The sequence below is a fragment of the Peromyscus maniculatus genome, chromosome 12 (genome assembly GCF_049852395.1).
Source record: "Peromyscus maniculatus bairdii isolate BWxNUB_F1_BW_parent chromosome 12, HU_Pman_BW_mat_3.1, whole genome shotgun sequence".
Classification (NCBI taxonomy): Eukaryota; Metazoa; Chordata; class Mammalia; order Rodentia; family Cricetidae; genus Peromyscus; species Peromyscus maniculatus.
Genome location: NC_134863.1, coordinates 56,469,603 through 56,483,303, shown reverse-complemented (window position 1 = coordinate 56,483,303; position 13,701 = coordinate 56,469,603). Strand labels below are relative to the sequence as shown.

Below are 13,701 nucleotides of genomic sequence, written 5' to 3'. Positions count from 1 at the left end.
GTCACTGGAATGCTGAACCGAAATGAGGCATCAAGATCATTTAACACCCACAGCATTGAACCATCACTGAAGAAATAGCAGAAGGATTGTAAGGGACAGCAGTCTCAGTGGACCAAAGAGAAATAGTGTATCTGGGCACAATAGGATCACTACACTCATGAAATCATAGAGTTTGTGGTTGCTTACATAAGAACAGCACAATATCAAGTCGTAAAATATTCTAATATAGACAGAGAAATGGTTCAAGAGTCTCCTCTCCTTGCTGTGTAATCTATGATATTTTATGACTTCCGGGGTAAGAAGAAATGGGTTTTCTTAAGGATAAAGTTCCTAGTAGGTTGACCACACTCTAGTAGTTATCCCCATACTGAAGAATATAAAGTCAATACAAATCAGACTCAGTTTGTCATTAAAGATTAAAAAGAGGACATGGATTTGGGGGAAGGTGGGGAGCTAGATCTGGGAAGAGCTAGAAAGAGATACAAAGGGTGAATATGATAAAAATTCTTTGTATGAAATTCTCAAAAATTTTAGAGACTTGTACAAAGACACACAGAGAATAGTAAATGGCTTAATAATTAGAATAAATAATTTCTACTTCTTTGCTTTTGTTAGCAGTATCATCCATTTGAAACTTATTAAGCTTTTGCTAATCAAAATTTTCCCCTTAAAATTTACATATTTTAATTTTAAATAATACTTTATTTTTCAAAGAAATAATAATGTAACCTAATTTTAAATCATTTTGTATAAGGACATACAATTTTAATTCTTAGTATTTTTTTTCAGACTGAGATATATAAAAATATAATTAAATTTGTTTTTAAAGTGATTGTAACAATGGCTAAATTACATAGTGTTCATACTTTTTCCTGAAACTTAAAAGAAACTGAGACAAAAAAATTAATTAGAAACAAAAAGAAATTACTTATACTTTATAGAGGAATTTCAACCCAGAAATTATGGCTAACTTGAATAAGGGTTCCAAGACCTTAGAGATTTCAAGCAGGTTTTGAAAACCACAGGTGAAGGGAGGAATTATATTATCTGTCATTTGTTGAGAATTTATACTGAACAGGTAAGGCAGCAAACATCCTGTAGTTAAATTAAGGAAAAGACTGGTTTCTGTAAGAACTTAGAAAGACCAGTTCTCAGAGGGGCCAGGAGGAAAAGACAGAATCAAAATTTGCTACTATGAGGAGGAAGAGGATCTTCTCTGCTAACCTCACAACTGAAATGATTCTCCTTAATGAGAGACTGGCTCTTGGTCCATAAGCTACTGAAAGAGGCTTACTGGAACTGTGAGGATTCGATGTATCCTGCACAGGACCTGATCTTATCTGAAATAGAGAAACATGAAGCCTGATCTCCCACATTCTCTTGACATAAAGCTTTAGATGTGCCTCAGACTACTCTGATATTTCATTTTAATTTCTTCGACATGTTTTTATACATGTGGTGGATTTAGAAATGCATACCTGTTTATAATATCATTTATATTTGTTTTAAAAGGATGTGAAACTCAGCACATCATGCTCAGCCATTATTTTGCAGATAGTTTATGACTTACCCATACTGTAATTTCAACTAAATTTATAGTGTAGTGTTATCTTTGACATTTTAAATATCAAGAATTATTAATCCTAAATATCATTTGATGTCAGTTTCTCTTTAGAATATTTTATTAAGCATCAAAAACATAAAACCCTTTAACTAAAAGATGTTATGCTCAAGAGTTTAAATTTATTGCTTCAACTTTCCTGTCATCTAAGCCCTGCCAAGTAGACGAGAACACGGCAAAGTATACTTACTCCCTATTCACAGACTAACCACAGAAAGTCATGAGCTAACACTTGAGAATAAATAACGATCTTTAAAGATAGGTGTGATGTATTTATTTGAATAATAATGCAAATTTAGCTATCTGTAAAGGACTTCAGAAGGCCACACTTCATCTTTTATTTTTCTGACAGTGGGAGATGAATGAAAGGCTATATATAAGACATTCTTGCTAGGATTTAGCCATTTAAATTATGCATTACACCTGCATTGTTCAGATGGTACTTATCTGCTCCTCCATCACTTATTTTAGTTGCTAAGAATAGAAGAATTAAAGAGAGACTTCCAGTTATAACAGATGATAGTGAAATAAAAAGCGTATCCAACAACACATAGTGGAATGTCAATTTTGTTGTAGTGGGTAGCCATTCCAGCTTTGGTCTGGAAGTTCCAACCCCTATAGATGCACACCTGCTGAATAACATACATCAGGATGCAAAGGAGTGGACTGTCCTCCAGTGCAAATATTGAGAAGATGCACACTTGGTTAAGCTGTTAGTGAAAGCAAAGCCAGGTAGTCTCTGTGGTCTGTAAATACACTCATCCAACATTCCTGGAATTAACCTGCTTTATATGACTACAGGAATCTGAAGGGAGGAATTATCTAGTTGATATCTTAGTGACTTTCACTACTGTCTGAGTAGTGAGGACCAGAGGGCATGGGCCATTCCAAGACCTGGGTCATTAGGATAAAGCTTGTGGGCAGGCTCAAACATAGGAGTAGCCTCTTGAACCATATGATGAATAGTCCATTAAGCAGGATTTCCTAGGAGATCCCCTGATGAGACCTTATGTGGGTTCATTTGCAGCAGTTAGGGTTAGAAGTGGGGGTTCTTTTGAATAGTAAATTTGGTGTCTGGGCCTGGATCATTCATTAATACCCCGACTCCTCCCCAGATTCTACCAGTTTTACAATAATGATCTTCAGTTTACTAATAAGCCTTTACATTTGTGGATATGAAATTGCCTTGCCTATGACCACAGGTAGGTAGCTATGGTTACCTTTCTAGAGCTTTGAGGAGATCAGTGTGTGCCAGGAGGACTGAGTTTACAATTGAGCACAGTTGTATTCCCTGGGTTTCTGGCAGCTAAGGCGGGTGTCAGCCAGGCAAGAATAGTACTGAATAGATCAGAACCCATTTTCTTCACTTGTAGACACACAGTCCAAGGGACATGCTCCTCCCTGGGAGCAAGTAAATCATACCTTAGTAGTCTCTTGATGCAATATTTTAAAGAAATCTACATGGAAGGTGGTTTGGGTCTCAGCAGATAGATTGGCTATGAGCTCCCTATTTCCGGTTTCTCTTTATTCCCACCTCCACCCCCTACCTCCCACCCCCCATCCCCACCCTCCCTGCTCATCCTGGCTGCAGCTGCTTTCTAGTAGGGAGGGGGCATATGCTAGGTGGCTAAGCAACCTATGTCAGAGCATGTATTATTTGGTTAGTAAAAGCACCATCATTTGGAGTGATTGCTGAGGAGAAAATCTAGGAAGAGCACCTGGCTGAGGAGGAAATAAAACTTAATTTACACAAGAAAGAAGCTTGGCACCTATCACTTCCCTGGCCTTGATGGCAATCTCCTTGGGTCAGTGGGAAGTAACCACTGTAACCCAGTAACTAGCAAGTGGCTAAAACATCATCCCAGGAATGTGATCAGTAAATTTCATAAGTTAGGGTCTTGTGTAAATAACCCAGGGTGAAGGTGAGGAGTTGAGAATTTAATTGCTAGTAGTTATTTTCTCTTATCTGTAAGTGTGATGAGCTAATGTTTATCTGCATTTGTCCTTGGATAAAAAGGTATCTTAGCTGAAATATTTTGTCTGAAAAATGGCCCTGTCCAGATTTATTTTAATAAAAAATAAACACAGCTGTGGACAATTATCCTATTACCCTAAATGTATAGGGAAAGTTGTGCCCAAGATTGAGATGCAATCGTGAGATTACATGTACACATAACATGGAAATGCATGATAAATGGGGAGAATCATAGCTGTTATTGAACAAGAAGTTTATAAGAGACAGTCAATTCTTCATTCAAAAGGCAGTAATTCCATATCCATAACACTTTGTGTGATGGTTTCCTCCTGCAGAACCCTTAGTTCTGTCTTCTAATACCATCAGGAAGTACAGGTCTCTCATCTGGCAAGAAACACCACCCATTTGTCTCCTCTTCCCTTCTTGCCCACCCCCTTTTATCCCTGTGTATAAGTTGGGCAGTAGAGCAACCAAAATGTAGAGAGGCTCCACGGGTTTTAGGGCCACCTTCTAGGTAGCCAAGTCTGCTGCCTGCCTAGTTCTCTTGTGCCTCTGGAGATTTCCATTGTGATGTTCTTTGCGGTGGATAATGCATACCTCCTTTGCCAGCAATATGACCTCTAGTAGAATCATGATTTTTTCTTTGTTTTCTATTTTCTTTCCTGCTGAGTTGGAGAGTCTCTTCTTTATATAGAGGGTCCCATGGGCACAGGCCAGGGAAAATGCATTCAGACTGTCTATGTACAAAGTGATGGCTTTTCCCTCACTGAAGTAACATGCCTGGGTTAATGCCAGATGCTCAGTCCCTTGCTGAGGGACTTGACCCACATTGTCCTATCCCAGGTGACAGTTGGGGTTCTGGCATGCCTAATTCCACATTGAAAAAAAAATTGATCCCATAAGTATATAGTACCTCATCTACTTCTTTTAATGGGACATCCCCTAGGCCAGATCTGACAGATTGAACTGTGCCAGTCACTCCCAGGCAATAGTGGAGAGGCTGCATTGGGTTATAATCTAGCACCAGACTGGTAAGGTTAATGGCTAAAGTTTTACAGAATCAGATACAGAGATGGTCCAGAAGTGTCTGATGATGTGTTATTTGTATGTTAGATATCCACCTCATTGATGTTCCCATTAGGAGTTCCTCTACAGAGGGCAGGGTGGTTAAGAAACACTTCCATCTTCCTTCAGGTCTTTTTTTCTGATCAAAAGAACCAACTGAAAAGGAGGGACACAGAGTGACACATAGTCAAGATGACCTGGGAGAGACACCATACACACTTAAACAAGGCGTCTGGTGACATTTCACATGGACCCAAAACACCAGAATTTGGGTTGTGTCCAGCTTTTCCTAAGTGTCCTATGCAGAAGGCACTATAAAGAGACTCACCTCCAGAAGGCTCAGATCCAGGAGACTTTCGGCAATTTCCTATTTTGGGTGGAGGCTTCAGGGAGCCTGTGAGTTGACAAAGCAGAGGCAGGAGAATTGCCTGGGGCTCTGGAACATCTTAAGGTCCATGCTCCCTAGCAACTATCCATTCCCCAAGTTATTGGTCTTGGGGATCTGCCACCCTTGCGCTTGGTATCTCTGGGAGTCTTGTTGGAGCCTACATACATACATTTAAAGCCAATAGAAAGTGTTTATTGTGAGCTGTTAAGCTACATGGGCATCTTTCCCAAATTGTGTAGCCTCACCATTCTTTACCTTTAATGCACCAAAAAAAAAAAAAAAAAAAAAAATACATCCTGGTAAAGACACATCAGTTAGCAGGAAATGTTAGGGGGAAGCGAAATTTCAGAAGCCAAGAAGCAAGGTTGGTACACTTAAGGACTTTCCTAGATCCTGAAACTATAAACTAGGTCTTTGTTCCCATTTTGGCAAGTATCGGGGCCTATGTGCTGGGTTCTAAAAACGGTGTCTCTAACATGGCATCAGGTATGCTACTAAGGTCTGGGGGCCTGTTACAAAATCTTTTAATAAATCAGTGGAGATTACATAAAATATACAAAACATATGATTCCTGTAAATTTTTAAAGTGATAATATAGATTATTATGGATATATTCTGTTATGGTGTAGTATTTCACATTGTTACCCATAAGTCTTTGTGTCCTGATGCAAAAATAGACTTGATTACACAAAATTTTAAATTTTACCTATGTTTGAGAATACTACAAATGAAAGACAACTGAAAAGAAATTATTTTAAGAATATAATACCACTTAAAAAGTGAGCTTTCAAGACAGAAACTCTTAATGTTAAAGGCCTCGCCAGTGTTGACTGCAACCAAGAGTTGTGTCCTTAAGGCTGCGATTTTGAGTTCACCACAGTCAAAGCCAAGCAGCTGCCCAGCTGATACCTTACAGCGCATCTAAATGAGAAAGTAGATATTCTCCACCCAAAGGTACTTCATAAAATAGGATGAATCACCCACTAACATAAGTTATGCAGATGTCTGCAAAGTGGCATAAGAAACATGAGAAGGGAAGGATGAGGTAGACTTCCAAGGGAAGAGAGAACAGAGTGTCACAAATCTTAAGGGAATAAATGACGTGTCTGGAAAGATTTCCAAGAATGATTTTTAGGTAACTTGAGGATACAAGACAAAGTGCATGACCATACCCCCCCCCAAAAAAAAAGTGAGAAAAAAGCAATCTACGACATGAAGGAAAAATTCAAGAAAGAAATCATCTAAAAAATCTAAAAAGATATCTTGAAGCTCAAAGGTTCTAACAGTGGAATACAGAATACAACTTTGTCAACTTTGATGTAAGGGTAGACACAAAAGTAAGCATCTTTCCTCTTTCTTGTCTTTCCTTTTCTTTTGAGGTAAATGAACTTTGCTACGAATATATGGATACTCAAATCCATATAAAATGCTAAAGGTAGCTGCTATAACAGATTGACTTTTTTTTTTTTAAAGTTGAGATTTTTCAGCTTGCATGTATGTCCTTTCAAGCACTTCAAGGCATCTCTTTAATGGTATTGTTCCATTTATTTATTTACTTCTTTATTTTTATGAAAGAGCTGCAGTTTATAAGACTTTTTTGACATGGCCCCTATTTTTTCCATTCTTTATGTGACATTACTCATACCAGTGATTTCTCAAATTAAATATATCTCATTAATTCACCTGGGTCAGTTGTTAAAGGACCATCTATTGTCTGGGCTTTTATTCCTAATTTAAAACATATATCACATGATTTTTTCCCAACATCAGGAGAGCCTGGACAACAGTTAGCTCTGTGCATTAAAAGCAAAAGGAATGTGCGTTGTCAGAAATTTCTGACCTTCTTATTATCAATATACTTCTAACCTTTGTTTCTTTTTTGTTTTGATTTTTGAGACAGGGTTTCTCTGTGTAGCTTTGCACCTTTCCTGGAACTCAGTTGGTACCCCAGGCTAGCTTGGAACTCACAGATATCTGCCTGCCTCTGCCTCCAGAGTGCTGGGATTAAAGGCGTGCGCCGCCGCCGCTGCCGCCACCACCACCCAGCTAACCTTTGTTTCTTTACAAAAAAAAAAAAATCTATCTGTTCACAGAGACAACCCATAATCCCATAAAGACAGTATTCTAAACTAAGACTCTAAGGTATTTAAGTATGCAGTTTTGTCATGAGACTACATTATCCAGAGGCAGGGCACATGAATAAGACAAGCTACGCATGAATACCCTTTCCACTTCAGGCCCAAGTGTGCACAAATACACCTATGTCCTCCATGTACAGGTGTTGTATCTGCTCTTTAATCACCACTACTCATACTTGAAAATAAGAAGTAAATGAAACTCCTTATGGAAGCATGCTAGACTAGTATCAGAACACTGTTCAGCTTTGGTGATAGTGTTTCCTCTTTGCTTTCAACCTGTAAGTCCTATTCCTTACATTTGAAGTAGGTACTGGGAGACATGACCTCCATCAGGGTTACACATCTTTTCTATTCCATTTCTTCTTGTCACAGAGTTTAGGGCTCTGTAGGCTGTTTGAAGTTTTAAACACAGGTTGTTGCTTTTGTCTGGATATGATTCTTTGACAGGACACTGGTTCCATGAAACATCACACTCCTAAATCTGTTTGTCGGATACACATTTCTACAACCACTCTGAGTTTTTCGAATGCATTAGTGCCAGCCATATCTTATTTGTTGCCTCTCTCCTCCCTCTGGGTCCTGCCTCTAAAGTATAAGACACCACATGAGGATCTTTGCAAGAAGACAGTTGGGAAAGGAGGATCGTATGCTTATTTGTTCTTTGCCATAGAGCTGAGCCTTGATGCATTTTCTTACTCAAAGTTTCATTGAGCTTTGTTCCTTGTTACATGAATTTCAGAACTGGCAATTTTCAAACTTTTGAGTGTCCAAACACCTAGAATTTTTTTTTGATCTTTTCATCCTTTTATGGTTTTATCTCTTTCCAATAAAACCTTATTAACAGCAGGATGTGTAAGGTTCTTGATAATTTTTTTTCCCAATCACTTTTTCTAAAAGCACATATCCAATGGACATTAAAATCTCAATGGTTTTTATTCATCTCTCTCTTTCTGTCATTGTTTCCCAGGAGTGTAACCCTGTCACCAAAGTTTATTACTCTCTTTCATCAAACATACAATGTCTTCCCCCAAATCTTTCTTTTCTCTCCTCCTCAGTTTCCTCTGATGAAATTATTTGTTATGACTGTCTGGATTTTGAAAGTTGGGTTCCCCAAAGTATTATTGTCACATTTCTTTTAAGACTGCTTTAGAGCAGTTATCAAGTTCCAGAGCTTTAAGTGTTACTTGTATAATGATAAATATAAAATTATTAAACTCCAGATTTTACATTGACATAATCTTATTTTAAAATGGTACATTTGAATTTTTCACATCTACATAGAGATTCACATATACATATACACTTTCAAATGTGAACACCAAGTAAAAATATGTAACTGCAAAAACTTGCATATGCATATTTGATTCATGCTATCTTTTCTTTAAAATATAAACTCAATGGTAAAAAATACTAATTTGTTCAGTTTTATCTCCTCAGATGTTTCATGTGCTGTAGCCACACAGCCTATATTTGTTGACTTGAATGGCTGAAATAATATATGTCAATACAGTTTCATTTTAATAGAAATATGCTATTTCAGAATGACTCATTCTAGTTACAGATGTGTTAAGGAGAAAGGAACAGACTAACTAAAATGATGTTCCTTGCTCTCTTCCAGATCCCAATTCCCTGGCTGGCCAGAATGGCCCTGATCATGCTCTCATAGGAGGAATAGTGGCTGTAGTTGTGTTTGTCACACTATGCTCCATATTTCTGCTTGGCCGATATCTGGCAAGACATAAAGGTGAGTAATAATTAAAGAAAGGTCTCTTAGTTTTGATAAAAAACCTTGCAAACAATAAATTCATTCTGAATTCTTATAGACATATAAGTGAGTGGAGGCAGGAATATAGAAATAAAGAGGGATTTAGAGACCTAAATCCTAAATTGTTTCAGGGAAGCAATGATAATTATTATTTAAAATGGTTTAACATTCATTTTATTAATTTTATTATTAGTAAGTGTTGTGCTACCTTTAACAGCAGAAAACCAATTCACATATTCTATAAACAAAACCATGCACCATCAACGAGACATTTGGAGTTGGATTTTAGAGACAGAGAAAAGTATGCACATCATGGCCTTCCCCCTGAACCACTGGCTCACTCTGGGAACTCTGGCCATTGTCTAAATATTGTTTTACCACGTCAATGTAATTCTGAGTAAAAAAACTAACTGAAAACAAAAGCAGAAGGAAAGTAATATATTTGTAGAGATAAAATTCAACTCAAGTTTCTGGTTAAAAGTTTTGTTTATGCATTTATGGGAATACAAGTAGCCTTGTTAGTGAGAAAATTGTTTTTAGTAAAAAAATTTTAACTAAAATGTTATGAATTTTATTTTTATAATAGTCTACTCTAAAGATTATTGACATAGCTTGGTATAATTTTTCATGACCAGGAGTATTTGGACAATACAAAACAGACTCCATTACCTTTCTGAGCTTTTTTCATTTCTGTTGATTGGGTATTTTTTTTTTTTTTTGGTCTTTTGGTTTTTTATGTTTATTTTTAGTTTGTTTGTTTTGGTAGCTCAGTTTTGATTATACAAGAAAAATAATGGTAAACATTTGAGATCATCATTAACTGAATGCATCTTAATTAGGGGCACTGATCGTTTTAGCTGAATTTCCTTTACAGTTTCATCAATCATTAAAGAAGTCAAAATTACGTATTAATCATTTCAGTCTCACACTTGCCTTTAAATGATTGCTCCACAGATAGAATTTTAGAAATTGGAATTGTGGGACTTTTTACTTCTAAGTAAATGTATCTTTGATGCTGGTTATTTTATTAGTCCCCCCGGAACTAACGTCCCTTTATTCCCATTTCCACAGGAACATATCTAACAAATGAAGCTAAAGGCGCGGAAGATGCACCAGATGCAGACACCGCCATTATCAATGCTGAAGGCAGCCAAGTCAACGCAGAAGAGAAAAAAGAGTATTTCATTTAAAATTCGGGCCCCACGCTCTGAGTTTTACCTACCAGGCTGACTGCTGGAGAAAACTGGCAATCATCTTTCAGAAACCATTCCAACCATCCTCTACTACTTTTATTAACACCCATACTGTACTGCTCTCAGTAGCCAGTGTGTACCAACAATCAGCAGTTGAAAGCATCATCCTTTAATTACTGTACCATCCATAATGCAGGACATTTCTTATTGCCTAAATTTTACACCATTGCTCTTTTAACATACAGTGCTTGAATATACAGCCTTAACAATGTTAATCATCTCACTGGATCATGATATTGAGTTGTTTTTATACATTGAAGAAATGTATGCAGAGCTCCCATCCCTATATTTGTTTTCCTTTAAGTCATAGACTTTATTGGTTTGCCATTGGACAGTTTTCACAAGTCACAGGATTAGGTAATGGCCTAATGTGCTTAAGTTTAATCAAAGATTAGAGGTTTACAAACTATGTTTTCTACTTGTCTATCTTCAAAGATAACATGTTGTGGAAACATATGCCCTAGAAAACACAAACTGAAAACACTGTAGTGTAGTTTTGGGAATGTTTGAGATTATACTGGTAATACTGTATCAAGTTGCTATTTTAAAATTTAGTGTTTGATACAGGCACCATGTGTATGGATTATAATCATTACATGACACCTTATATTATTATATAGATCCTACCATTAGGTTATTGTAGTTTCATTTACCAATAAATTATTACAAACATTTAACTGCTTTGGGAATCATAAAGATTTCATTCATTTCTCTATTTGATTCTATAATTTATTTGCTCCATGAGGATTCACCTGCCTAAACAAAACTGAAGTAGGGCACAATTTTGAGACATTTTAGTATCTGTATATAGTGCATATAATAAATCCAATTAAACATTATTTGATACATATTTAACTTTTTTGGCTGTAGGTTATTCAGTCATAAGTACACATTTTCTAACGTCCATTATATCCCTTTAGATATTACTTAAACTGATATTATAAGTAGATAACATATATTAGTATTTTTGTCTGTATGTCCTAGCACTGTCAACAACAAATTTTTCTAGTTCTTGTTAATTTTTATTTGTTATACAATGGAAGCACAATGTTACAAGGAAAGGTAATTTTAAGCTAACAACCAGTGCACAGCCTCAGGTTTTAAATCACAACCACAGTTGAATAATAACCTAAAAATAAACTCTTAGTTTGATTTTTAAAAAAAAACTTATATATTTAATTTGGCAGTTTCAGGGCTGCTTAACTATGTTGATTTGCCAAAAAGGAAGTGTTTAGGATATGTTTTCTGTGTAAATGAACTAATTCTTTATATTAAATTCCTGTCTATGCATTCTGTGAGGTACAAACTTATGAAACAGTTGAGTGATAGAAAACCCCTGCCATGCTTTTAACTCCAAGGTGAAAGTCTCTTTCTCTGAACTATTTGGAAATTTTGGTGTATTGAACTACTATGAAATTCTGTAACCTTAACTATGACACAGAGTCGATATAAAGTCTTACTACTTTGGGTGAAATATAATATTTCTAGAATAGTTTTCATTAAATATATCAGCAGCTAAAGAGTAAAATCCAGTTAGATTAAAAATTATTTTCGCATTTACAAGCACTGCACCTTTAAGAAGAAGACAAATATTACAATATGGTAGTCGTACTTGTGATATCTGATAGCATGATGGCCTAGAGTTTTAACAATACCTTGGAATTTATTTGGGGGGGGGGAACAAGAATGAATACAACATCCAGTGTTAGTATCAAATGGAGGACAAGGGTGCTGTATATTAGATTATTTATCAGAAAAGTATCGAACTTTTAAGGAAAATGTTAGAAATTTTAAGTTTTTTTAATTGTGTAGCATTTATCTTGTTGATTTCTTACAAAAGAAAAAAGGACGATGTCAGTCAAGCAGCACTTTTACAAAATATACAGAACATAAATAATACGATGTGGTTGAGTGTTAACATAATAAATCATATACAGTATGACATTTTAAGGAAATAAGTCTGCATTGATGTGATTGCATGCTTGTTTTTACAGTTCACTCCATACCATCTGTGGAAAAATGCAATAATATGTTAATATAGTATGGTAGTTTGAGAGAATCAGGTAGGTGCCTCTAGACACATTGAAACTAGAATAGGTCTATAAACTGCTCATATCTTTCAATGCATAATCTTTAGAAAGACTCCACACAGCAAAATTCATCCTGTTAGTACAAAATGGAAAGGTTCTTATTGCTAAGTATGTTGTATAACTGCATCATCAATTACTATTTAAAGCCTAATTTCAGGATACATTTGCAAAATTGCTACTCTTCATCGATGCTGTATTTACATCCTTCTTCATCTATATTCTACTTGGCTCCAACTGCTAAAATTGTTACCTAAATAACACAATCATTATTTATAGCACTGTAAAATTAGGATTCCAAAATTGTTTGCCTTTCAAGACATTTGACTCTTTTAACCCTTCCAAGAAATAAATCCATTAGAACTTGTAAAAAGAAAACCACTGGCAGATAAAAATTGGTGGGCTCTAATCAAATGGTTTTCCACTAAACATAGCTAGGTTTGATTAAATATCATTTCCTATTATGGGAAAAAGTGATGAAGTTACACTTTTCTGTATTGAAAGGTTATTTGGTTTTTCACTAAAGGAAATAAGTTACAAGAATTCTGGGCATTCCCCCATTCCAGCAAATAAAAAAAAAATGAGATAAGATTTCTAAGTTGGACTCATGTCAAATGAGAAGCCTGAAATATGCAGTCGTATGTATGCACATGGAGCCACTTTCTGTCTCTGCAAAGGGAGTTCAGTAGGTAGGGGACACAGTGAAAGGAGTGTGCACATGCTCCTCAAGGACTATGAGCATCATTTGTTAAACAAGAAGTTCCTCTCTGCCAGAAATGTTTACAGTGTGCACTGATTGTTCTCCATCAGAAATATCTAACCAACATTTTTCTTGTCTTCTTTTCCTTCTTGAATGTCCAGGGAAGAATCGTGACCAAAACTAGGGGGGGGGAGGAAATGTTTATGAGTGCAATATTAAAGACACAATACCCCATTGGAATATTGATGTGTATGTGTGTGCATGTGTTTGCGTGTGCATGCAGGTGTATGCATGCATTTGGTGTGTGTGTGTGTGTGTGTGTGTGTGTGTGTGTGTGTGTGTATTTAAGGAAAGAGAGATTAAAACAACACAGAGAAAGAGATTCCAACTTCTTTTCTTTTACCAGAAATTTCAAGAAGCAATTTAAGGAACCTGATATTGGGATTTAATCTAGAAACTGGATGATTTCATTAAAGATGTTTAGTCTTTCATAGAAACTCTACAATTTAACCAACAAATAGAGAAAGAAAAACAACTTTCATGATTATGGCAAAGAAGCTAACACCTCATTTATTTTCTTTTGGTTTTTGTTGTTGTTGTTTGTTTGTTTGTAAAAATATATATAAATATTCAATTAAAAAGACAGGTTCACTTGTAATTATGTACTCATGACTGTAGCAGCATTGAGATTCCATATAGGCACATGTAC

At 36.0% G+C, this 13,701-nt stretch overlaps 1 protein-coding gene across 4 annotated transcripts in view; it reads left to right on the top strand.

Annotated features, from left to right (window-relative positions):
* The window catches only part of Cadm2 (cell adhesion molecule 2), a 984,450-nt gene extending 971,591 nt beyond the window's left edge, over positions 1 to 12,859 (top strand). For 2 of the 4 annotated variants that reach the window (XM_006991069.4, XM_006991070.4), the window contains 2 exons: positions 8,806 to 8,931; positions 10,024 to 12,859. In XM_006991069.4, the coding sequence (XP_006991131.1) occupies positions 8,806 to 8,931; positions 10,024 to 10,142 (245 nt within the window). In that variant the 3' untranslated portion in view covers positions 10,143 to 12,859. The remainder of the gene's footprint in view (positions 1 to 8,805; positions 8,932 to 10,023) is intronic. The other 2 variants (XM_016009325.3, XM_042259481.2) reach the window with 1 other exon arrangement.
* Positions 12,860 to 13,701: the final 842 nt, after the last annotated feature.